Raw genomic sequence first — 25,907 nt, 5'->3', positions numbered from 1 at the left:
TCACTAAGCTCGTTACTTATTTCCTACTCCTCCTCACTCATATCAACCTCGGTATCATTTTCAGGATCATAGTCATCATCACTCGTCATCTCGTGACACATCAGACACTGCTGAATTATCATCTGATACATCTAAATAAGTATCCTCATGAGGAATAAACTCGTTACTATCAGAATCCGCCAGAGATGCCATGAGAGAAAAATATCTTGTACACCCTTTTTCATGGTCAAGTGCGTGGTAACCGGCTCTCTCAGGCAGGCCAAGGGGTGTAAATTTTGCCGTGTGTTGGCAGAAACTATAGTACGATATCTGTAGGAGAAATTCATCCATCTATCCATCATCCAATCCTACATTGCCCCATGAGGAGCACAGGAGCCCGGGGCTAGGCAGTTGGTCCTGACATTTAAGATGAGAGCGACCAGCCTCACTCATCCCTGAGTGGCATTACATGAGCAATAAACCCCAACCACCCCCTGGATATAAACCTTCACCGGCTCAATCCGACTGGAGGGCAATAATTACCCACTAAACCACCAGGCGCCAAAATTTGGTTATATGGTTACCACCCAGCATAATAAATGGTTTCCTGGTGTATAGGGAACCATTTGGCTTGTCACTCAGGGTAGAGTCACCCACAGGCAGAAGGAAGAAGAAAGAAAGAAGGAAAGAAAGACAGAAGAAGGAGTGTAAAGTCACCTGTAGGCAGAAGGATAACGAAAGAATGAAGGAACAAAAGACAGAAGAGGATGGAAGGAAAGAAGGATGGAGGAGAGGAAAGGGCAGACACCCGAGAGCAGCACTACATCGAGTGAGTAGATAGTGAGCGCCCCCACCTACCACATTATAAATAATGATTGGTCTAAAAGAGGTTACATCACAGATGAGTAAGCAAGCCATTGGTGCCACTACAACTCAGTCGTGACGTATCTCATGATGTCAGAATTCGTCACAGTCTTTGTTGTCAAAACAAAAAGCTGTTGTTATCATGAGGTCCTTAGAAACAGCCTTAACGGGCTACCCTGAGCCCCATATGCTGCCATTCATTAGTGGATGTACTATTGAACCACGGTTGCGGTTCCGGTGTCTCATGGGTGTTTACAAGTGACATACGGGGATACATCGAAATACATTTCCGGTAAAGAAGAGGTTAAAACCAAAATTTGTTAAAAGAGGGTACAGCATATCAAGGGTTTACTGTATTTTGAATAAATGAACACCTGAATCCATTCACATACAACATAGAAATCCAATACTAAATACTGTAATACTGACAATGGCAGCACACATAAACATAATTCAAATTTTGTACCCATGAGTGTGATGTATATTTTTCTTGTGTTTTTTACCAAGTCTTCTGATTTCTACAAAGTGGTATGTTCACTGTTATTATTTTAGAATCCAAAGATGATAACATCATGGATTATTCTCTTCATCCTGAAATTACAGTTCCAAAGGAACAAACCTCTACCACACTTTCTAGTTTTATCATTATCGTCATCTGACAATAGAATATAATACCGGCTACCACATCATCATCATTAATAATAATAATAATAATAATAATAATAATAATATTATTATTATTATCATTATTACTGTGTGGTAGGTGGGGACGCTCACCATCCACTCACTCAATGTTGAGTTGCTCTCGGGTGTCTGCCCTGTCCTCTCCTCCATCCTTCTTTCCTTCCATCTTCTTCTGCCTTTCTTTCCTTCATTCTTTCCTCGTCTTTCTGCCTACGGGTGACTTTGCACTCCCTCTTCTGTCTTCCATTCCTTCATTCTTTCCTCTTCCTTCTGCCTGTGGGTGACTCTACACTGAGTGACAAGCCAAAGGGTTTCCTGTACACCAGGAAACCATTTACAGTACAATCCCAGCTATCCGGTATCCAGACAAACGGAATATTCAGAAAAACGGGAAAATTCAAGGGCTGGTAAAAATGTCAGTAAGTTATAACTGTGCGCCAATTTGAATGGACCGCCAAACCGCCGTTTGATCGTGTCACGCGAGGCTGGGTGAAGTCAGACAAAGCGAGGTGAAGGCATTTCCGGCTAATGTAAATCCCTAGCAAATCCTCTTAACCACCCCTCCTCTCCCCCCCTTTCCCCTACTTGAATTCAGTCATCCTCCACACCCTCCAAAAATCACCAGTCTGCTTTTTGCCACCAGACAGTAAACAAACTCTCTTGCTATTGTGTTCCTCCGATAGACGGTAATTTATACACTCCAAAATGCCTAAAGTGCAAACCAAATGTAAGCGTATCGTGCTTACCTTGAAACGGAAGCTGGACATATGCAACTGACTTGAAAAAGGTGAACATCATAAAATACTAATGGCTGAATATAAATGTTAATAGGAATGAAAATTTACTTTGTTGGAAGAAAAATAAATAAATAATATGCCTGCATTTCATACGTACATCATTTATTTTATTTTCTGCAAAACAGCTGAGTGGCAGGTGAGGGGTGGAGTGATGGAGGTCAGGTGGGGAAGAAGAAGAACAGTCGGGGTCAGAGAAACGTAAACAAAACTAACGTGGGGGCACAGGTGTCGTGATAATTCTACAGTGCAGTCTTAACACATCATCAGTTCACTAATAAATGTTCAAGCTTTTATTTCTTTATTGTATTTTTCAATTTTCATGAGTACAGTACATATAATGAATACAGTAATTCGGTAAACAATGGACTGGTGCAATTTGCAGTACTGCAAATTGCTAGACAATTCACGCACGTGCGTTATGACCATGGTGTGTGTTTACAAGGCATTTTTTCAGGCGGAATCTCTTAGTGTAACCCCTAATGTGACTGGTGAGTACCTGAACTGTATTGACTGCTGTGATAGCCTTTGTATAGATTTGACTTGAAAATCAGAAATACGGGAAAAATCTGTAACCGGGAAGGTAAATTCCCCAAGCCACCCGGTTAACTGGGATTGTACTGTACTATGCTGGGTGGTAACCATATAACCAAATTTTGGCACCTGCTGGTTTAGTGGGTAATTATTGTGCTCCAATCGGATTGAGCCGGTGAGGGTTTATATCCAAGGGGTGGTTGGGGTTTATTGCTCACGTAATGCCACTCAGGGATGAGTGAGGCTGGTCACTCTCATCTTAAATGTCAGGACCAACTGCCTAGCCCCGGGCTCCTACGCTCCTCATGGGGCAACGTAGGATTGGATGATGGATGGATATTATTATTATCATTATTATTTTTATTATTATTATTATTATCATCATCATCATCATCATCATCATCATCATCATCATCATCATCATCATCATCACGACCATCATTTAATCTGTACAGTACGGGTAATGTAATTCCAAATCATACACACATAACTAATCACCGGTTTTAAAAGTATGAAAAGATCACACTGATTACTATCATCATCATATTTTTCCCTACTAAATGATGTAGCTGAGATCGAAAAATAAGACACACACAAAAATGTAGCAGAACTATCATTAGAGCGCACAGTGAATTCTAATTTACAATAGTATCATCACCATCATCATCATCAGCTTCAGGTCGACCATATGTTCCACTATCAAAAGGGTTGGGTATGATACAGAAATTTCAGCAAGACACCATGAAATCAGTAGACCTAATAACAGGGTAACCAATAACATCCAGTCCCATAATAATCTTTGTGAAGAACAGGGAACCAAGGCTAGGCTGCTGTACCTGCAAATATTTAATTCATTTAGCCCTAAAACATCTTTCTTGTTTTAGTCTTGCTCTCTCCGGGCAACATTTTTAATTTATTTTGATGTTGTGCTGCTTTGGGTGTCTGCCGTTTCCTCTCTTCAATCCTTCCTCTTCTGTCTTTCTTTCTTTCACTCTTTCCTCTTTCTTCTGCCTATGGGTAACTCTACACTGAGTGACAAGCCAAATGCTTTCCTGTAGACCAGGAAATGGGTGGTAACCATATAACCAAACTATGGCGGCTGGTGGTTGGTGGGTAATTAAGGCACTCCAGTCAGATTGAGCTTGTGTACTGTAGGTTTATATACAAAGGGTGGTTGGGGTTTATTGCTCACGTAATGCCTCTCAGGGATGAGTTAAGCTAGTCACTCTCATTTTACATGCCAGGACCAACTTGCCTTGCCCTGGGTTCCTACACTCCTCATGGGGTGACATAGGATTTGATGATGGATGGATGGATATTATTTTTTTAAGACAAGTTATATGCAGCGTTTATCAACCCTTCCACTAGTAAGAGAGTCTCAAGCTGAATAAAATCATCTGACTGCAGCAAGAATCAAATATGAAGGTCACTGAAGTGAAGAACTTAAAGGAAGATGACGACATGCATTTCTGGTGGCATTATAATAAGATCAAACTACCTCTAGCCACACCTAGGAGATGTGAATCTGTGCATAAAACATGACTATACCCCTAATAGCAGCCTTTGTAGATGACAATGACGATGAAAGCCACAATAAATATGAAGATGATGATACAGTAATAAAGCTGCAGCTGATGGGAATGGTAATGATGATAATAATAATCTATATTATAATGATCCAATTTCTCTATGTTTGTTGGTTTGTTTGTTACCATAACACAGCAAAAACTGGTGCATGTAGTGCAATTTTTGTTAGAGCAAGGTACCGTCAAAATGCTCTCACTTGAAGAATAAAACAATATCCAGTCAAACTGGGCAACCGGTTCCCAAGTTATGACTCCATTTCTGACTGAAGATAGGCAGCGACTTGACACTGAGTGGAGGCAGCTAAAGGTGGCCTTTAAGCAAGTGCTAGTAATGTTTCTGCCCAATGCCACAAATACATTAGCAGCTTTTGCCAACCTGCAGTATGAAGTGGTGTCCTGCCATTGTTGCTGAGTGTATGGGTTACAGACAGGCCACACAGCAGCAATTCCCTCACCACCCCCACACAGCCCTCACGACAGGCAATGTGCAGCGCAGTCCAGCCATCCTTGTTGGTGAGTGAGAGGTCTGACCCAGCAGTCACCAATGTCCGTATGACATCAGTGTTGGACCTGGTGGCTGCAAGCATCAGAGGAGTCCAGTCACCTCGTTTTAATGAGTCCACTTCAGCACCTGGTAAATATACAACAGTTTCAGTAAGTCCAACACTCTCAGACTTCTATAACTAACTCTCCAATGTACATAACTGTCATTAACTGGAGTACTGTAGAATACTGTGCTAAAGCTGTTCCTATCATTAGAGGTTTAATGATGATGGGATTAATAAACTCAGAATAAATCATTTGTCATTAGCAAAAACAGAATACTAAAGTCATCCTGATCATGAAAGGGCTACTGGTGCCACAATTAACACACCTGGGCTCTTATGACCCACTCTCACCTGAACACTATAATCATCTGTAATTTCACTCTGCTTCATTTATAAAGGTTCCACAATATTTGCATGCATTGGCTTTGGTCACCTAATGACTGCTCTCCACAGTGCTTGATCTCTAGCAGCCACTCTGTTCAGACCCTTAACCCTGAAGTACCAACCTATGACCTTGACCCATCTATTTCGGTCTACCACATGCAACTATACCTTCCACGTCCAATTGTCATCCTCCATCCTCTCCACATGCCCAAATCATCTCAAGCTACCTCTTCTTATCAAAACAATAATACATTCAAGTCCCAATCTTTCTCTCAACTCTATTTGCAGTCCTAATCCCCTCTAGGACTGTCATTCAAGGACGTACTACACATCATTATCATCTCTGTATGTTTGAGCTTATGAATATCCTCTTCCTGTATTGCCTATGTCTCACTACCGTAAGCTGTAGCACCAGCTGATCAGGGTGGTACTCCCAAGGGGAATGAGGATGATGTGATTGGGAGAGCTGGCATTCCTGTTTCACTAGCCACCAGAATATCCTGGCCATCCGTTGCTAACCTTTTCAGTGTGACACTGACATGGAGAATAGACCAGTAAATTCTCCCAAACACCTTTCTCTAGCTATCTCATGCACTACTCTACATGCACTGTGCGCAGTGGCAGTATCATAACCAATGAGGTCTTTCCTAAATGATGTATTTGTTGCTGCTGTATATCTCAAATTGGGAAAAGTTTGGGTACGTTGCAACGATTTGCCAGTCCTGGCGACGTACCGGTACGTCGTGCAATTCCAAGCTCCCTAATTTGCACAATTTTCAATTTTCGCACGTGGTTTTTCGTATGCATACACGGGACACCTTCCTCTACAAGATGCCAAGCAGGGACAATGCCTTACACCGCATAACCTCCCCCATCCCCCCCTTACGCCATTGTCTCGGCAATTCACCTGTTACCAGTGACCTGGCCAATAAAGACATTCAGGGCCAGAGTGATTCCCCAATCGATGACAATGTGGAGGACAAGGTTTACATAGCATTACAGGAAGAAACAGTCAGAAATGATGATCAGGTAATGTGGCAAAAGAAGGTCAGGTATGGTGATGAATTAGTAAGTGAAACAATGCTTATAATGCCAATATTACTGCTTGAAAACTAATATACTCTCATACTACATATAAATTCGTACCAAGTAAATAAATAAATACCATTTATGAGTGGATAAAATAGTTACCCTCCCATAGAACTCGTTTTATTTGGTGCCAGAATGTTAGAAAACCCAGTCAGGTAAGGAGGAACTCCTACCTGGATTGGGTATTTTAAACCTCAGGTGAGCGATTTCTCTATGAATTTTCGATGTTTCTCACCAAAAGTGGAGGTTTTAGCCAAAAAAAAAATTTCGAAAATACCTCGGGACTGGGGGATGTCAGAGGTGCGGAAAACCTCGGGACGTGACGGGTTAACCCACTGGATCCCAGGGGTGCTGGGCGAGGCACTGCACTGGGAGGGAACGAAGCGTGCCACCCTCCGCCTATCGGCTCATAGTCGCGAAGCTCATAGGTCCCTACCCGGGGGGTTTCCTACTTTGTGAAGGCTTGAAGAATCCCAGTTCTGTCCAATACTCTGGACACCGGGCTCCAATGGGTTACAGAGGCCGATAGGTTTGCCAGTCATTAACCTACTGGATCTCAGGGGTGCTGGGTGAGGCACTGCACTGGGAGGGCACTAAGCGTGCCGCCCTTCGCCTATCGGCTCATAGTCACGAAGCTCATAGGTTCCTACCGGGGGTTACCTACTTTATGAAGACTTGAAGAATGCCAGTTCTGTCCAATACTCTGGACACCGGGCTCCAATGGGTTAAAGAGGCCGATAGGTTTGCCAGTCATTAACCCACTGGATCACAGGGGTGATATATATATCACTCAATCCTCGTAAACCACGTGTTTATAAACCATGAATTCGTAATCCAAGGAAAAGTGGCTGTCAGACTGCCAGCACCCTTAAACCGCTGTTAAATCACGAAAATTGCGGAACTCGGCACCAAAGTGGGCCTTTTCCAAGGAGAATCATAAACCGCAGCATTCAATTTGATAACCACGACCCAACAACCATTCACCACCTGTCCCTGGTGGCAAGTGTGCATACTAATGCCGCCATGTTGTTGTTGTTCTGCCCGCCAACCCGCACAGTACAAAGCATCACCGTGTGGTACAAGGGCTACCTGCCTATTTTTGTGTACTTCCCCCCACCTCCTACCTTCCATAGCCCCTCCCGAACCACCAAAGAAGCGCTCTAAGCCCTGTGGCATCAAGAAGCAGCCACCATTGTTGTACAGTCAACGTTTGGAGCTCATTTGTAGTGTTGAGTAGGGAGAGAAGTTTGCAAGCCTGGTGAAAGAATATGGGAGGAACGAGTCGACCATAAGGACGATCTACAAATCCAGGGAGAAACCAAAACAAAACCAGGCAAACTTTGAGGGCTTCCTGAGGGAGGCTGAGGAGCTGGAGAAGGGAGAACATCATGAGGGAGCACCCCCACCTCATGCTGAGAGGTTCTAAGTTCTTCCCAAAACCACCCCACTTCATTAACTTAAGCAATATCATCATAGGATTAAGGTGAGATCCCTTAACCTTGCTTAATTCTATTAAATACATGCATTGAATATTCCTAAATTTGTATGTTTGTGTTTGATGGTGCCTAGATAGGTGTAGGTAGGGCGCTTTGGGAGGGTGGTTGGCCAAAGTCCAGACCCTAATTAATTTTTCACATAAGAGTTATTATTTATAAACTGTGGAATTTGTAATCCACGGCAGTGGTCCAGACTCAAATTGCCGCGGTTTACGAGGATTTAGTGTATATATATATATATATATATATATATATATATATATATATATATATACAGTATATATACATAAGCTATATATATATATATATATATATATATATATACACAGTATACATACAGTACCCTCATATCCAACACAGTGATATTGTCATGCATGCATCACGTGTTGGACCAAAAACGTGTTGGACTAACAACAGAGCTTATGGGGAAAAATGAATTATGTCAGAAACCCTAGGAAAAGTCACTCTAAATACCTACCATATACCTATACATATATTGGTACTATTGTAATTATAATAAATGGTACCGTGCTATGAATGATAACTAACCTTTTAGGATAGTGTAGGTGGGCTTGCTGGGAATGGAAGGTGGTATCCAAGGCTGTAGGTAGTCCTACTGGGTCCCCGGAGGATGGCTGCTGGCGTCACTAGCGGGTAATGGCTGTTGCTCCTCCTCAATCTCCCTCATAAATCCCTCGAAATCACACTCAGAATCACTATCTTCGTCCACAGCCATGGAAGGTCCTGCTTCTGTCTGTCCTAGCACTCTGTAATCCTCGGCAAACATGCTTCTCACACTGTTGCCAGAGCCCCGTCTCGTGACTGTGGAAAGTGATCACTGTCGCTGACTCGGTAGAGAATAAGGAGAAGCAACTTTGTTTATAAACTGGTACAAACGCCGATGAGAAGGGTTTCAAAACGATTGATATTTATTCTAAAATATTAATATGTATTCAGTGTCAGGCTAAATGTTCAATGCTGTAGTACGATACATTCTCTGTCGAGTCGCCTGGGTTTTGGTCACACTGTTTTGCCCGTTGTATCCTCGGCAGGAATCCATCCAGATGATTTCCAAATGCCCGTGGTATCGTCGGCAATTTTACCACGTTACCGTTCCGATTTACCATCGTATCCTCGGCAAACCTGGTATGAAGTGCCGTGTGATAGCCTTCGGCTGCCAGGATCTTGACTTAAGTTTTTTATTATGATCACATTGGCTTCATTCATGTCGTAGGCCTTGGCAATGTCAACTTTCCTCTCCCCTTTCTTCTTCCTCTCGATGCTTTCTAGCTTGGTGGCCTGAGGGAGGTGCCGACGCTTCTTGGGGTTCTCAGAAGGCTTCCTAGGCATCGTGAGCAGGGTAAAATGCAGTAACAAGGGCAGAAAATGCAGCAAGAAAAAAGCACCTTCCAATGCAATTATGCGACTGAGTGGCGCTGTGGTGGGAGATATTTAAACAAAACATCACGTGACACCAGAAGCATTTTTAATTGGGCGGCATCAAAATCACGTCACGATAGCGGGCAGGGAAGGCTACTTGATCAGAAGTTTTCATTGGCTATCATCATCATGGGAATGTCCAGTATGACCGTGTTGGACCAGGGGTGATCGTGCTAGAGTTGAAGTCTGCGGATTTCGCCCACTTCTCGGAGCTCTGTGCGTGTTATGCTAACACACTTATGTTGCAGTAAATAAATCGTATTAAATAATACTAATTATTTGCTCTCCGTGCTGGACCTGAATCGTTCTGGACTAACGTGTGTTGGACGCGAGGGTACTGTATATGTATATATAACTATATATATATAACTACAGTATATAACTATATATAACTATATATATATATATATATATATATATATATGGCAGTGAAGGAGGAAGATATTCGCTGGCTCAGACATACAGAAATGACAATGATTAGGTGGATGTGCAGTGCGTCCTTGCGTCCAAGGCCTGGAGGGGCTGGGTTTACAATGGAAGAGTTGAGAGGTAGGATGGGACTGGAGTGTATTGGTGTTTTGATGAGGAGAGGTAGATTGAGGTGGTTTGGACATGTGGAGAGGATGGGGGATGATGATTGGGTGAGGAAGGTGAGAAGTGTTAATACTGGGGGTGGGGTTATGAGGGGTAGACCGAGAAAGACATGGGACGAGGTCATTAAGTGTGACCTTAGGGTTAAGGGACTGAACAGGGAGGCTGCAATGGATCGTGCAGCGTGGAGAGCCGCCATTAGGTGACCAAGGCCCACACATGCAAGCATGTTGGAGCCTTTAAAAACGAACACCAATAGATACATATATATATATATATATATATATATATATATATATATATATATATATATATATGCATATGTATATATATATGCATATGTGTATATATATATATCTATATATATATATATAAATATATATCTATATATAGATATATTTATACATCTATCTATCTATCTATACAGATAGATAGATAGATGGATAGATATATCTATATATAGATATATATATAAATATAAATACCTATATATATATATATAGATATATATATATATATATATATATATATATATATACATATATATATATATATATATATATATATATATATATATATATATATATATATATATATATATATATATATATATATATATACAGTCACCTCTCAACTAACGTGAGTTAAAAAAACGCGTTTTCATTTTAACAAGAGCAAATACTGTATTTAAGGAGATATGTTTAACTAACAAGGGTATCTCGACTTAACGCGACTTTACATGTATGTGATGGTTTCAAATTAGCCGCGTGCGCCTTGGACATCCCGAGCTGATAGACCGTGTGCGGCAGTTTATGCATAAATACAGTTTTTCATTTGCCTGTTGCTTAAACTGGTTTTATTCGAAAGGTAATATTTGAAAATAAAGTTTGGCCCCATTCTGAGCAATCTGGCTCATTTTCGGACAAAATTTGGTCAGGAAAGTGATGGCAGATCTAAATTGTTACAACTTGATGCTGCAGAACAGAAAGAAGAAAACCTCTCAGAGCAAGATAAAGCAGTTCTTATGAAGAAGACAGAAAACTTAAGGGAGTTATCTCCATCACCAGTAGCACAGGAGTCAGAGGAAGAGGAAAAGGAAGAACAGCAGAGTGAGGGACAACAAGTTTAGGGTGGGGAGCGGCGGGAGGTGGGGGAGCAGGGTGAGGAGGGACAGCAGCAGACAACGAGTGATGCATAGATGAAGTGAGGTAGTGTGTTGTTATTGTTTGTGACCTACTTACTGTAATGAAAATGTTGCTTTTACTATAGTGTTTTTATGACCTCCTAATACATTAATAATGTTGAGGAACTTTCACAATGCCGTGAATGAAGCAGAATTAAAAGAAAATCCATGTAAAAAATGAAAAAAGTATGTATTTGGGGAGAAGTAAACAACGCTTCTGCCCAACTAGGGCTCAAATGTTGTTCATTTCTCCCCAGATATACTGTTTTTGTTTTATACATGGACTTCCTTTCAATATTGTCGCCTTTAGGTTTAGAGTAGTATAACTCCCCAAATGGGTACACTTTCCCAAAGTCCAGGAACATAACCTCCAATATTACCATTATTTCTTATGGGAAAATTATGTTTAAATAACGCATTTTTAACTAATACGACCTCTCCAGGAACCTAACCCTCGTGTTATTTGAGAGGTTACTATATAAATATATGTATATATATATATATATATATATATATACACGGTACCCTCGCGTCCAACACACGTTAGTCCAGCACGATTCGGGTCCAGCACGGAAAGCAATTAATTAGTATTATTTAATACGATTTAATTACTGCAACATAAGTGTGTCAGCATAACACGCACAGAGCTCCGAGAAGTGGGCGAAATCTGCAGAGTTCACTCTAGCACAATCACCCCCAGTCCAACACGGTCATACTGGACATTCCCATGATGATGATAGCCAATGAAAAACTTCTGATCAAGTAGCCTTCCCCACCCGCTATCGTGACGTGATCGTGATGCTGCCCAATTAAAAACGTTTCTGCTGTCACGTGATGTTTTGTTTACATTTCTCCCGCCACAGAGCCACTCAGTCACATAATTGCATTGGAATGTGCTTTTTTCTTGCTGCATTTTCTGCCCTTGTTACTGCATTTTACCCTGCTCACGATGCCTAGGAAGCCTTCTGAGAACCCCAAGAAGAGTAGGCACCTCCCTCAGGCCACCAAGCTAGAAAGCATCAAGAGGAAGAAGAAAGGGGAGAGGAAAGTTGACACTGCCAGGGCCTACGACATGAATGAAGCCAATGTGATCATAATAAAAAAATTAAGACAAGATCCTGGCAGCCGAAGGCTATCACACGGCACTTCATACCAGGTTTGCCGAGGATACGATGGTAAATCGGAATGGTAACGTGGTAAAATTGCCGACGATACCACGGGCATTTGGAAATCATCTGGATGGATTTCTGCCGAGGATACAACGGGGAAAACAGTGTGACCAAAACCCAGGCGACTCGACAGAGAATGTATCGTACTACAGCATTGAATATTTAGCCTGACACTGAATACATATTAATATTTTAGAATAAATATCAATCGTTTTGAAACCCTTCTCATCGGCATGCGTACAAGTTTATAAACAAATTTGCTTCTCCTTATTCTCTACCGAGTCAGCGACAGCGATCACTTTCCACAGTCACGAGACGGGGCTCTGGCAACAGTGTGAGAAGCATGCACTTTGCCGAGGATTACAGGGCTAGGACAGGCAGAATCAGGACCTTCTATGGCTGTGGACGAAGATAGTGATTCTGAGTGTGATTTCGAAGGATTTATGAGGGAGGTTGAGGAGGAGCAACAGCCATTACCCGCTAGTGATGCCAGCAGCCATCCTCCGGGGACCCAGTAGGACTAACTACAGCCTTGGATACCACCTTCCATTCCCAGCAAGCCCACCAACACTATCCTAAAAGGTTAGTTATCATTCATAGCACGGTACCATTTATTATAATTACAACAGTACCAATATATGTATAAGTATATGGTATGTATTTAGAGTGACTCTTCCGAGGGTTTCTGACATAATTCATTTTTCCCCATAAGCTCTATTGTTAGTCCAACACGTTTTTGGTCCAACACGTGATCCATGCATGACAATATTATTGTGCTGGACGCGAGGGTACTGTATATACATACTGTATACAGTAATCCCTCCAATATCCGACGTAATAGAGCCAAAGGCATGTCCGGATAGTGATCCTGTCCGGATATTGGGCCCCAGCCTCCTGGACTTGTACTTATGGACCCTAACTCAGAAAAACACCTATACAACTCCCTCTGGACATGCGTTGCACCTATTTAAGACCCAAATTACACCAATAAGGGACATAAAAGACTGAAATAAATGGAAAAGAACCTTAAAATGAGGTTTTAGAGGTGAGTTTATACAATATTAAACATTCTGGGTACTTACAAGTCCCTGGCTCCTGGACTGGTTTGAACCGCCAGTTTGCAGTCCACAGTTAATCCACTGCACTCTAAATACTAATTTCTTAACACTGCACAACACTGTAAATTCCCGTGTGTTCTAGTGGTGAGGTATTGCAGTTTATTCACTGTTTATTCACAAAAAACAAGCACCTGTGGCTTGCAATGCTATGAGCATCTGCTCTCGATCGGAGTTTGGCTGTGACTGTTGATGATGGCGGGGTAACAGAGTTGCCAGATCGCAACGGCCACATTACCAATCTCCTCAACTTTCATTACCAAATTTAACTTTTCATTACCAAATTCGTAAAGCTAGCATTAAATCTTCACTAATTATATATACAAGTGGAAATACATGTAATCAGTCTCCTTATAATTAACACCATGTTGATTATTTTCACGCTATGTAGGGTAGCAGAATAATCAGAGAGAGCAAACAATCCACCGTCTCCATCCTGTGTATCCTCATACATGTGAAAAATCCATTTGGTAATGCATTATTCTGATTCATTACCCAACGAATTTTTCTTTACCAAATTGGCCCACACTTGGTAATGAAAAATACCAAATGGCAACCCTGACAGGGGAGGGGGGGGGAAGAAGGAAGGGGTGAAGGGACCATGGTGTAACAGCTGTTCGGCGCCAAGCGGCAATTTCAAATTACAGGAGGGGAAAAAAGTAAGATTTTTTTCTAATTTTTTGCGGTTTTTGGCCCATTTTGGGAATATTGGATCCCAGGACGATTATGTCCGGTTAGTGGGGATGTTCGGATATTAGGCATTCGGATATTAGAATGATTACTGTGTATATATATATATATCTATATATATATATATATATATATATATATATACATATACAGTAATCCCTCTACTATCCCATGTAATAGAGCCAAAGAAATGTCTGGAAAGTGGTCCCGTCTGGAAAGTGGGCCCCTGGCTCCTGGACTGGTACTTAAGGACCTTAACCCAGCCTAACTTTGAAAGCCACCTAAATAACTCCCTGTCGGATATGCATAGCACTTATTTAAACCAACTTAAGACCATATTCACACCAATTGTAGTGCCACACATTTGACATTCATGTATGTGTTTAGTAGTACTGTAATTTTAAGTTAGATAGGGTGTAACCTGAATATTAGTTTATAAGTTCCTACTCTAAGTAGTAATTCATATATTAATGATTAATGTAGGGCTAACTTTATTTTTTACATGTACGTACCTCTGTATCTATGCAGTGGGTGATGTAATTGAGGATGTTGAGCTATGGGAATTCCCCATCTGGCCGAGTAATGAAGGACATATGCGAGCAGCTTATCCCCTTCCTTTGTGCGTCGTTGCCGGGCGCCGAGTTTAAACACTAAACAGAATAATGATGAATATACAATTCTTTCTGTAACCTAGTTGTGAAATGTTTGCTAATGAAGCTGCTAGAACACAAGTATGTAAGATTAGCAGTCCAAAAGGCCTAAATAATGTCATTTAAGAGGATTTAAAGTCCCGTTTATCTTGGCCGTCACTAGATGGCATGAGCTGCTCTCAGATTCAAATTGAGATAGTGACAGAATCAGTATCTAAATTAAGTAAGGAATAAATCCCAAATTTTCCCCAATTCAATCAAAAGTCCTGGCGTCATGGGTACACTGCTAAATAAATTGTAAAGAGAATTGAAACCCACCATATTTCAAAAACACCACCTCATTTGATTTAGCAGTTGGCGTTGCTAGCGCCCAACGAGCTCACTCGAGCCCCAGATGTCGTATCTAATGGACGCTCGTTCAGGTGAGCCGTCCACATTTCTTCTTTCTCCCCCTCTTTTTCTTTGTTTAATTCTTACTTATTATGGACTATATGAAGTAATATTGTTGAGAGTTTAACGTAGTCACTCGAGCCCCAGATGTCGTATCTAATGGACGTTCGTTCAGTCCCCAGACACCGGCGACGTCAAAGTGTGCACGAGGCCTTCTCGTGGTATTGCCCGTAGACTCTTACATACACACTTACACTACCCACGAGTTATTTTACAAACCGAAAGTAGATGATATGGTATTAATGATCCTATCAAGGGAACTTCTTTGTTGTAGATAAGGAATAGAAATTTAAAAGTGTTATGATTTTGTAACGGAAAGGTGAAATTCAAATTCAGTAACCGTCCTCTTTCTTTAATATTAATGTGTTAGAAAAATCAGGAACTTAGTAATTGTGAGCATTAATGTGATATTTGAATTGTACTTCGAGGCTAAACAAGCCCGAATGATTGGGTATTCTTGGTAATTATATTTCTTTTTTTTTTATTATTCCTCGAGGCTAGGCAAGCCCGAGAGATTATGTATTTCTAGTAACTATATAACATTGTCGATCATGAACTGTAAATAATACTGACTTGATGTGGGAATCGAGAAAATTACATGAGGAGAATATATTAAATGGGTGAAAGATGAACACAAATAATCATTCTTATTGGTTTAAGGCTATGCCAGCCCGAACAGACAATTCATGCCCGTAAAAAGGTCCCGGTCTTGAGGCTATTGTTGAGCCCAAGAGTAACGGTCAAAAGGAAAGTAAAGAACAACAACTCCATACCTCGTGTGTATCAAATTGTTTATGTCTGGTAATAATGTTAGAGAAATGACCACCCAAAAACCTTGGTAACATATACAATCTTCTCTCTTACTAAAAAGGGCCATGTAATTAAAAAAAATGTTTTGTGGAAATTAACAGAATTATTAAAGTAGAGTAAAAATATATATCATTTTCTTTTCTTTATTAGTGTACCTAATCAAGGAAATTATATCTTCAAGCCTAATTCACTCCCCTTCCAATTCAAGATTCCTTCGCTGAGGGAACGACAACCACCCGTGGTACTGATTAAATCTAAACTCGGCGAAAAACTACAAACGCTACCACAATTCTTTCTTTGCATAAATATTTATTATAAACTGTTATACTAAGTCGAGTACCACTTGTATACCCATGGATGAATTGATCCGTACCCACAACAGGTAAGAATAAAAATATCACTATCATTACACTGGTGAATACCGGTGGGATAGAAAATTCTTAGCGTTACACTGGTGGCAATGGCGGTGGGATACTCATCGTTCCCAAATTAGTGGCGTTGGTGAGAAAGTGAAGGGAAGCGAAGCGCAAAAAGTAGTGAGAATGCTAAGAGTAGCATTGGTTGATCATTCCCAAATACCTCCGCAATGCTATATTCAGAACATCCTGGTAGTAATGAGGCTCAAATAGTGTACTAGATACGGTTACCCCTGGGGAAGGGGGGAAACAATACTTCCCCAGTATCCCTGCTTGTCGTAAGAGGCGACTAAAGGGGGCCATTTTATCTCCAGTCTGTCTCCTTACTGTCCTCTTCTGCTTTTCTGTCCTACCTCTCGTCTTGATATTTCCATGTTTTCCAAGCTCAGTGCTAATTCTTCACTTTTCCTTCCTTCCAGCTTAGAATGTTAAGGGTTAGGTAATTACATGTTTGCTAGACAGATATTACCCAGAGACAAACATACACAAAACATCATACACTGTCTTGGGCAATACTTCATCGACTTTGGGGACGTCACGAGGTATCGTCCTGGACAACGGAGGAGAGCACAGAAGGTTGGAATCAATAGCTTGGTGTGGGCGAAAAAAGAGACCATGCAGCCGGGTACCTGTAGAAAACTGAATGCCAAATGGGACGGCCCGTATAAAGTGATTGAAGTGCTGCTAGATGGAAGTGTTTACATAATTGAAAATGTATTTAGTGGAAAAAAAAATACAAAGGGCTGCTGAAAAGGTAAAACCATATTACGGTACCGAGGAATGGCTCTTAGAACCGCTGCAACAGGAGCTCGCCCCGGAGCCCGAAGATGAGCGATTACCACCGCGAGTGAGGAATGCCCCTCGGAGACTCATAGAGGAGTGTTAGAAAAGTAGATAAGTGCATGTGACAAATGTTGTGAAACATAACTGCTTAAAGTTATGTTCCGGGTGGACTCATCCCCGAGGAGAGGGTGTAAAATGGGAAAGAGAGAAGAGTTCCTGTTGGAACCGGGAAGTGCCTTACTTCGAGGGGAGTACCTAATCCCCTCACCTTACAGTTAGCACGGTTTGTGAGGTAGTGGAGTCTTCAGGACAGAATGAGCGCTCACCTCTTGCGGGTGGAAAGCTGGAATCAAAAGGACAGAGTGAATGTGACTGCAAATGGAAGAGTGTAAGGAAGCGCCTCCCGTGGTGATCTCAATCTCGAGAGACCCTGTCGAGCTCAGTTGAGCGACAAGCTATCCTCCAAAACCTGAGGCTGACTGGGGCATAAATTCCCTCATAACATCTCGAGTAAGGAGTGATCATACCTCCTAATGTAGTGAGTAAGCGACCTTCCGAGGTACGCATCAGGTGTTTAATGTGGACCGACAGGTGCCACCAATTGTGGGGAAAGGTATTCCAATTCAAAGTGTTCATAGCAGTTATCAGAGTAACAACATTCCATGCATGCACATGTCATAGAAAGTTGACTTGGGTAAAATTTGTTTTCCGAACGTGGGAGCCGTGTAGTGGCACACATTTGACATTCATGTATGTGTTTAGTAGTACTGTAATTTTAAGTTAGATAGGGTGTAACCTGAATATTAGTTTATAAGTTCCTACTCTAAGTAGTAATTCATATATTAATGATTAATGTAGGGCTAACTTTATTTTTTACATGTATGTACCACTGTATCTATGCAGTGGGTGATGTAATTGAGGATGTTGAGCTATGGGAATTCCCCATCTGGCCGAGTAATGAAAGACATATGCGAGCAGCTTATCCCCTTCCTTTGTGCGTCGTTGCCGGGCGCCGAGTTTAAACTTTAAACAGAATAATGATGAATATACAATTCTTTCTGTAACCTAGTTGTGAAATGTTTGCTAATGAAGCTGCTAGAACACAAGTATGTAAGATTAGTAGTCTAAAAGGCCTAAATAATGTCATTTAAGAGGATTTAAAGTCCCGTTTATCTTGGCCGTCACTAGATGGCATGAGCTGCTCTCAGATTCAAATTGAGATAGTGACAGAATCAGTATCTAAATTAAGTAAGGAATAAATCCCAAATTTTCCCCAATTCAATCAAAAGTCCTGGCGTCATGGGTACACTGCTAAATAAATTGTAAAGAGAATTGAAACCCACCATATTTAAAAAAAAAACCACCTCATTTGATTTAGCAGTTGGCGTTGCTAGCGCCCGACGAGCTCACTCGAGCCCCAGATGTCGTATCTAATGGACGTTCGTTCAGGTGAGCCGTCCACATTTCTTCTTTCTCCCCCTCTTTTTCTTTGTTTAATCCTTACTTATTATGGACTATATGAAGTAATACTGTTGAGAGTTTAACGTAGTCACTCGAGCCCCAGATGTCGTATCTAATGGACGTTCGTTCAGTCCCCAGACACCGGCGACGTCAAAGTGTGCACGAGGCCTTCTCGTGGTATTGCTCGTACACTCTTACATACACACTTACACTACCCACGAGTTATTTTACAAACCGAAAGTAGATGATAGGGTATTAATGATCCTATCAAGGGAACTTCTTTGTTGTAGATAAGGAATAGAAATTTAAAAGTGTAACGGAAAGGTGAAATTCAAATTCAGTAACCGTCCTCTTTCTTTAATATTAATGTGTTAGAAAAATCAGGAACTTAGTAATTGTGAGCATTAATGTGATATTTGAATTGTACTTCGAGGTTAAACAAGCCCGAATGATTGGGTATTCTTGGAAATCATATTTCTTTTTTTTTTTTATTATTCCTCGAGGCTAGGCAAGCCCGAGAGATTATGTATTTCTAGTAACTATATAACATTGTCGATCATGAACTGTAAATTATACTGACTTGATGTGGGAATCGAGAAAATTACATGAGGAGAATATATTAAATGGGTGAAAGATGAACACAAATAATCATTCTTATTGGTTCGAGGCTATGCCAGCCCGAACAGACAATTCATGCCCGTCAAAAGGTCCCGGTCTTGAGGCTATTGTTGAGCCCAAGAGTAACGGTCAAAAGGAAAGTAAAGAACAACAACTCCATACCTCGTGTGTATCAAATTGTTTATGTCTGGTAATAATGTTAGAGGAATGACCACCCAAAAACCTTGGTAACATATACAATCTTGTCTCATACTAAAAAGGGCCATGTAATTAAAAAAAATGTTTTATGGAAATTAACAGAATTATTAAAGTAGAGTAAAAATATATATCATTTTCTTTTCTTTATTAGTGTACCTAATCAAGGAAATTATATCCTCAAGCCAAATTCACTCCCCTTCCAATTCAAGATTCCTTCGCTGAGGGAACGACGACCACCCGTGGTACTGATTAAATCTAAACTCGGCCAAAAACTACAAACGCTACCACAATTCTTTCTTTGCATAAGTATGTATTATAAACTGTTATACTAAGTCGAGTACCACTTGCATACCCATGGATGAATTGATCCGTACCCACAACAGGTAAGAATAAAAATATCACTATCATTACACTGGTGAATACCGGTGGGATAGAAAATTCTTAGCGTTACACTGGTGGCAATGGCGGTGGGATACTCATCGTTCCCAAATTAGTGGCGTTGGTGAGAAAGTGAAGGGAAGCGAAGCGCAAAAAGTAGTGAGAATGCTAAGGGTAGCATTGGTTGATCATTCCCAAATACCTCCGCAATGCTATATTCAGAACATCCTGGTAGTAATGAGGCTCAAATAGTGTACTAGATACGGTTACCCCTGGGGAAGGGGGGAAACAATACTTCCCCAGTATCCCTGCTTGTCGTAAGAGGCGACTAAAGGGGGCCATTTTATCTCCAGTCTGTCTCCTTACTGTCCTCTTCTGCTTTTCTGTCCTACCTCTCGTCTTGATATTTCCATGTTTTCCAAGCTTAGTGCTAATTCTTCACTTTTCCTTCCTTCCAGCTTAGAATGTTAAGGGTTAGGTAATTACATGTTTGCTAGACAGATATTACCCAGAGACAAACATACACAAAACATCATACACTGTCTTGGGCAATACTTCATCGACTTTGGGGACATCACGAGGTATCGTCCTGGACAACGGAGGAGAGCACAGAAGGTTGGAATCAATAGCTTGGTGTGGGCGAAAAAAAGAGACCATGCAGCCGGGTACCTGTAGAAAACTGAATGCCAAATGGGACGGCCCATATAAAGTGATTGAAGTGCTGCTAGATGGAAGTGTTTACATAATTGAAAATGTATTTAGTGGAAAAAAAAATACAAAGGGCTGCTGAAAAGGTAAAACCATATTACGGTACCGAGGAATGGCTCTTAGAACCGCTGCAACAGGAGCTCGCCCCGGAGCCCGAAGATGAGCGATTACCACCGCGAGTGAGGAATGCCCCTCGGAGACTCATAGAGGAGTGTTAGAAAAGTAGATAAGTGCATGTGACAAATGTTGTGAAACATAACTGCTTAAAGTTATGTTCCGGGTGGACTCATCCCCGAGGAGAGGGTGTAAAAAGGGAAAGAGAGAAGAGTTCCTGTTGGAACCGGGAAGTGCCTTACTTCGAGGGGAGTACCTAATCCCCTCACCTTACAGTTAGCACGGTTTGTGAGGTAGTGGAGTCTTCAGGACAGAATGAGCGCTCACCTCTTGCGGGCGGAAAGCTGGAATCAAAAGGACAGAGTGAATGTGACTGCAAATGGAAGAGTGTAAGGAAGCGCCTCCCGTGGTGATCTCAATCTCGAGAGACCCTGTCGAGCTCAGTTGAGCGACAAGCTATCCTCCAAAACCTGAGGCTGACTGGGGCATAAATTCCCTCATAACATCTCGAGTAAGGAGTGATCATACCTCCTAATGTAGTGAGTAAGCGACCTTCCGAGGTACGCATCAGGTGTTTAATGTGGACCGACAGGTGCCACCGATTGTGGGGAAAGGTATTCCAATTCAAAGTGTTCATAGCAGTTATCAGAGTAACAACATTCCATCCATGCACATGTCATAGAAAGTTGACTTGGGTAAAATTTGTTTTCCGAACGTGGGAGCCATGTAGTGCCACACATTTGACATTCATGTATGTGTTTAGTAGTACTGTAGTTTTAAGTTAGATAGGGTGTAACCTGAATATTAGTTTATAAGTTCCTACTCTAAGTAGTAATTCATATATTAATGATTAATGTAGGGCTAACTTTATTTTTTACGTGTATGTACCACTGTATCTATGCAGTGGGTGATGTAATTGAGGATGTTGAGCTATGGGAATTCCCCATCTGGCCGAGTAATAAAACACATATGCGAGCAGCTTATCCCCTTCCTTTGTGCGTCGTTGCTGGGCGCCGAGTTTAAACTTTAAACAGAATAATGATGAATATACAATTCTTTCTGTAACCTAGTTGTGAAATGTTTGCTAATGAAGCTGCTAGAACACAAGTATGAAAGATTAGTAGTCTAAAAGGCCTAAATAATGTCATTTAAGAGGATTTAAAGTCCCGTTTATCTTGGCCGTCACTAGATGGCATGAGCTGCTCTCAGATTCAAATTGAGATAGTGACAGAATCAGTATCTAAATTAAGTAAGGAATAAATCCCAAATTTTCCCCAATTCAATCAAAAGTCCTGGCGTCATGGGTACACTGCTAAATAAATTGTAAAGAGAATTGAAACCCACCATATTTCAAAAACACCACCTCATTTGATTTAGCAGTTGGCGTTGCTAGCGCCCGACGAGCTCACTCGAGCCCCAGATGTCGTATCTAATGGACGTTCGTTCAGGTGAGCCGTCCACATTTCTTCTTTCTCCCCCTCTTTTTCTTTGTTTAATCCTTACTTATTATGGACTATATGAAGTAATATTGTTGAGAGTTTAACGTAGTCACTCGAGCCCCAGATGTCGTATCTAATGGACGTCTCTGCTCAGTCCCCAGACACCGGCGACGTCAAAGTGTGCACGAGGCCTTCTCGTGGTATTGCCCGTAGACTCTTACATACACACTTACACTACCCACGAGTTATTTTACAAACCGAAAGTAGATGATATGGTATTAATGATCCTATCAAGGGAACTTCTTTGTTGTAGATAAGGAATAGAAATTTAAAAGTGTAACGGAAAGGTGAAATTCAAATTCAGTAACCGTCCTCCTTCTTTAATATTAATGTGTTAGAAAAATCAGGAACTTAGTAATTGTGAGCATTAATGTGATATTTGAATTGTACTTCGAGGTTAAACAAGCCCGAATGATTGGGTATTCTTAGTAATTATATTTCTTTTTTTTTTTATTATTCCTCGAGGCTAGGCAAGCCCGAGAGATTATGTATTTCTAGTAACTATATAACATTGTCGATCATGAACTGTAAATTATACTGACTTGATGTGGGAATCGAGAAAATTACATGAGGAGAATATATTAAATGGGTGAAAGATGAACACAAATAATCATTCTTATTGGTTCGAGGCAATGCCAGCCCGAACAGAGAATTCATGCCCGTCAAAAGGTCCCGGTCTTGAGGCTATTGTTGAGCCCAAGAGTAACGGTCAAAAGGAAAGTAAAGAACAACAACTCCATACCTCGTGTGTATCAAATTGTTTATGTCTGGTAATAATGTTAGAGGAATGACCACCCAAAAACCTTGGTAACATATACAATCTTGTCTCATACTAAAAAGGGCCATGTAATTAAAAAAAATGTTTTATGGAAATTAACAGAATTATTAAAGTAGAGTAAAAATATATATCATTTTCTTTTCTTTATTAGTGTACCTAATCAAGGAAATTATATCCTCAAGCCAAATTCACTCCCCTTCCAATTCAAGATTCCTTCGCTGAGGGAACGACGACCACCCGTGGTACTGATTAAATCTAAACTCGGCCAAAAACTACAAACGCTACCACAATTCTTTCTTTGCATAAATATTTATTATAAACTGTTATACTAAGTCGAGTACCACTTGTATACCCATGGATGAATTGATCCGTACCCACAACAGGTAAGAATAAAAATATCACTATCATTACACTGGTGAATACCGGTGGGATAGAAAATTCTTAGCGTTACACTGGTGGCAATGGCGGTGGGATACTCATCGTTCCCAAATTAGTGGCGTTGGTGAGAAAGTGAAGGGAAGCGAAGCGCAAAAAGTAGTGAGAATGCTAAGGGTAGCATTGGTTGATCATTCCCAAATACCTCCGCAATGCTATATTCAGAACATCCTGGTAGTAATGAGGCTCAAATAGTGTACTAGATACGGTTACCCTTGGGGAAGGGGGGAAACAATACTTCCCCAGTATCCCTGCTTGTCGTAAGAGGCGACTAAAGGGGGCCATTTTATCTCCAGTCTGTCTCCTTACTGTCCTCTTCTGCTTTTCTGTCCTACCTCTCGTCTTGATATTTCCATGTTTTCCAAGCTTAGTGCTAATTCTTCACTTTTCCTTCCTTCCAGCTTAGAATGTTAAGGGTTAGGTAATTACATGTTTGCTAGACAGATATTACCCAGAGACAAACATACACAAAACATCATACACTGTCTTGGGCAATACTTCATCGACTTTGGGGACATCACGAGGTATCGTCCTGGACAACGGAGGAGAGCACAGAAGGTTGGAATCAATAGCTTGGTGTGGGCGAAAAAAGAGACCATGCAGCCGGGTACCTGTAGAAAACTGAATGCCAAATGGGACGGCCCGTATAAAGTGATTGAAGTGCTGCTAGATGGAAGTGTTTACATAATTGAAAATGTATTTAGTGGAAAAAAAAATACAAAGGGCTGCTGAAAAGGTAAAACCATATTACGGTACCGAGGAATGGCTCTTAGAACCGCTGCAACAGGAGCTTGCCCCGGAGCCCGAAGATGAGCGATTACCACCGCGAGTGAGGAATGCCCCTCGGAGACTCATAGAGGAGTGTTAGAAAAGTAGATAAGTGCATGTGACAAATGTTGTGAAACATAACTGCTTAAAGTTATGTTCCGGATGGACTCATCCCCGAGGAGAGGGTGTAAAAAGGGAAAGAGAGAAGAGTTCCTGTTGGAACCGGGAAGTGCCTTACTTCGAGGGGAGTAGCTAATCCCCTCACCTTACAGTTAGCACGGTTTGTGAGGTAGTGGAGTCTTCAGGACAGAATGAGCGCTCACCTCTTGCGGGCGGAAAGCTGGAATCAAAAGGACAGAGTGAATGTGACTGCAAATAGAAGAGTGTAAGGAAGCGCCTCCCGTGGTGATCTCAATCTCGAGAGACCCTGTCGAGCTCAGTTGAGCGACAAGCTATCCTCCAAAACCTGAGGCTGACTGGGGCATAAATTCCCTCATAACATCTCGAGTAAGGAGTGATCATACCTCCTAATGTAGTGAGTAAGCGACCTTCCGAGGTACGCATCAGGTGTTTAATGTGGACCGACAGGTGCCACCGATTGTGGGGAAAGGTATTCCAATTCAAAGTGTTCATAGCAGTTATCAGAGTAACAACATTCCATCCATGCACATGTCATAGAAAGTTGACTTGGGTAAAATTTGTTTTCCGAACGTGGGAGCCGTGTAGTGCCACACATTTGACATTCATGTATGTGTTTGGTAGTACTGTAATTTTAAGTTAGATAGGGTGTAACCTGAATATTAGTTTATAAGTTCCTGCTCTAAGTAGTAATTCATATATTAATGATTAATGTAGGGCTAACTTTATTTTTTACATGTATGTACCTCTGTATCTATGCAGTGGGTGATGTAATTGAGGATGTTGAGCTATGGGAATTCCCCATCTGGCCGAGTAATGAAAGACATATGTGAGCAGCTTATCCCCTTCCTTTGTGCGTTGTTGCCGGGCGCCGAGTTTAAACTTTAAACAGAATAATGATGAATATACAATTCTTTCTGTAACCTAGTTGTGAAATGTTTGCTAATGAAGCTGCTAGAACACAAGTATGTAAGATTAGCAGTCCAAAAGGCCTAAATAATGTCATTTAAGAGGATTTAAAGTCCCGTTTATCTTGGCCGTCACTAGATGGCATGAGCTGCTCTCAGATTCAAATTGAGATAGTGACAGAATCAGTATCTAAATTAAGTAAGGAATAAATCCCAAATTTTCCCCAATTCAATCAAAAGTCCTGGCGTCATGGGTACACTGCTAAATAAATTGTAAAGAGAATTGAAACCCACCATATTTCAAAAACACCACCTCATTTGATTTAGCAGTTGGCGTCGCTAGCGCCCGACGAGCTCACTCGAGCCCCAGATGTTGTATCTAATGGACGTTCGTTCAGGTGAACCGTCCACATTTCTTCTTTCTCCCCCTCTTTTTCTTTGTTTAATCCTTACTTATTATGGACTATATGAAGTAATATTGTTGAGAGTTTAACGTAGTCACTCGAGCCCCAGATGTCGTATCTAATGGACGTTCGTTCAGTCCCCAGACACCGGCGACGTCAAAGTGTGCACGAGGCCTTCTCGTGGTATTGCCCGTAGACTCTTACATACACACTTACACTACCCACGAGTTATTTTACAAACCGAA

The 25,907-nt window shown here is 41.3% G+C and overlaps 1 protein-coding gene across 1 annotated transcript in view; it reads right to left on the bottom strand.

Annotated features, from left to right (window-relative positions):
- Positions 1 to 25,907, bottom strand: part of LOC145406702 (ankyrin repeat domain-containing protein 16-like) — a 437,213-nt gene that overhangs the window by 250,687 nt on the left and 160,619 nt on the right. The window contains exon 5 of the mRNA XM_080277804.1: positions 4,818 to 5,072. Within this exon, the coding sequence (XP_080133930.1) occupies positions 4,818 to 5,072 (255 nt within the window). The remainder of the gene's footprint in view (positions 1 to 4,817; positions 5,073 to 25,907) is intronic.

The sequence above is a fragment of the Coenobita brevimanus genome, chromosome 71, assembly GCF_032717465.1.
Source record: "Coenobita brevimanus isolate Jiangsu-jjx chromosome 71, ASM3271746v2, whole genome shotgun sequence".
In the NCBI taxonomy this organism is placed as follows: domain Eukaryota; kingdom Metazoa; phylum Arthropoda; class Malacostraca; order Decapoda; family Coenobitidae; genus Coenobita; species Coenobita brevimanus.
This window is presented reverse-complemented; position numbering and strand designations above follow the sequence as displayed.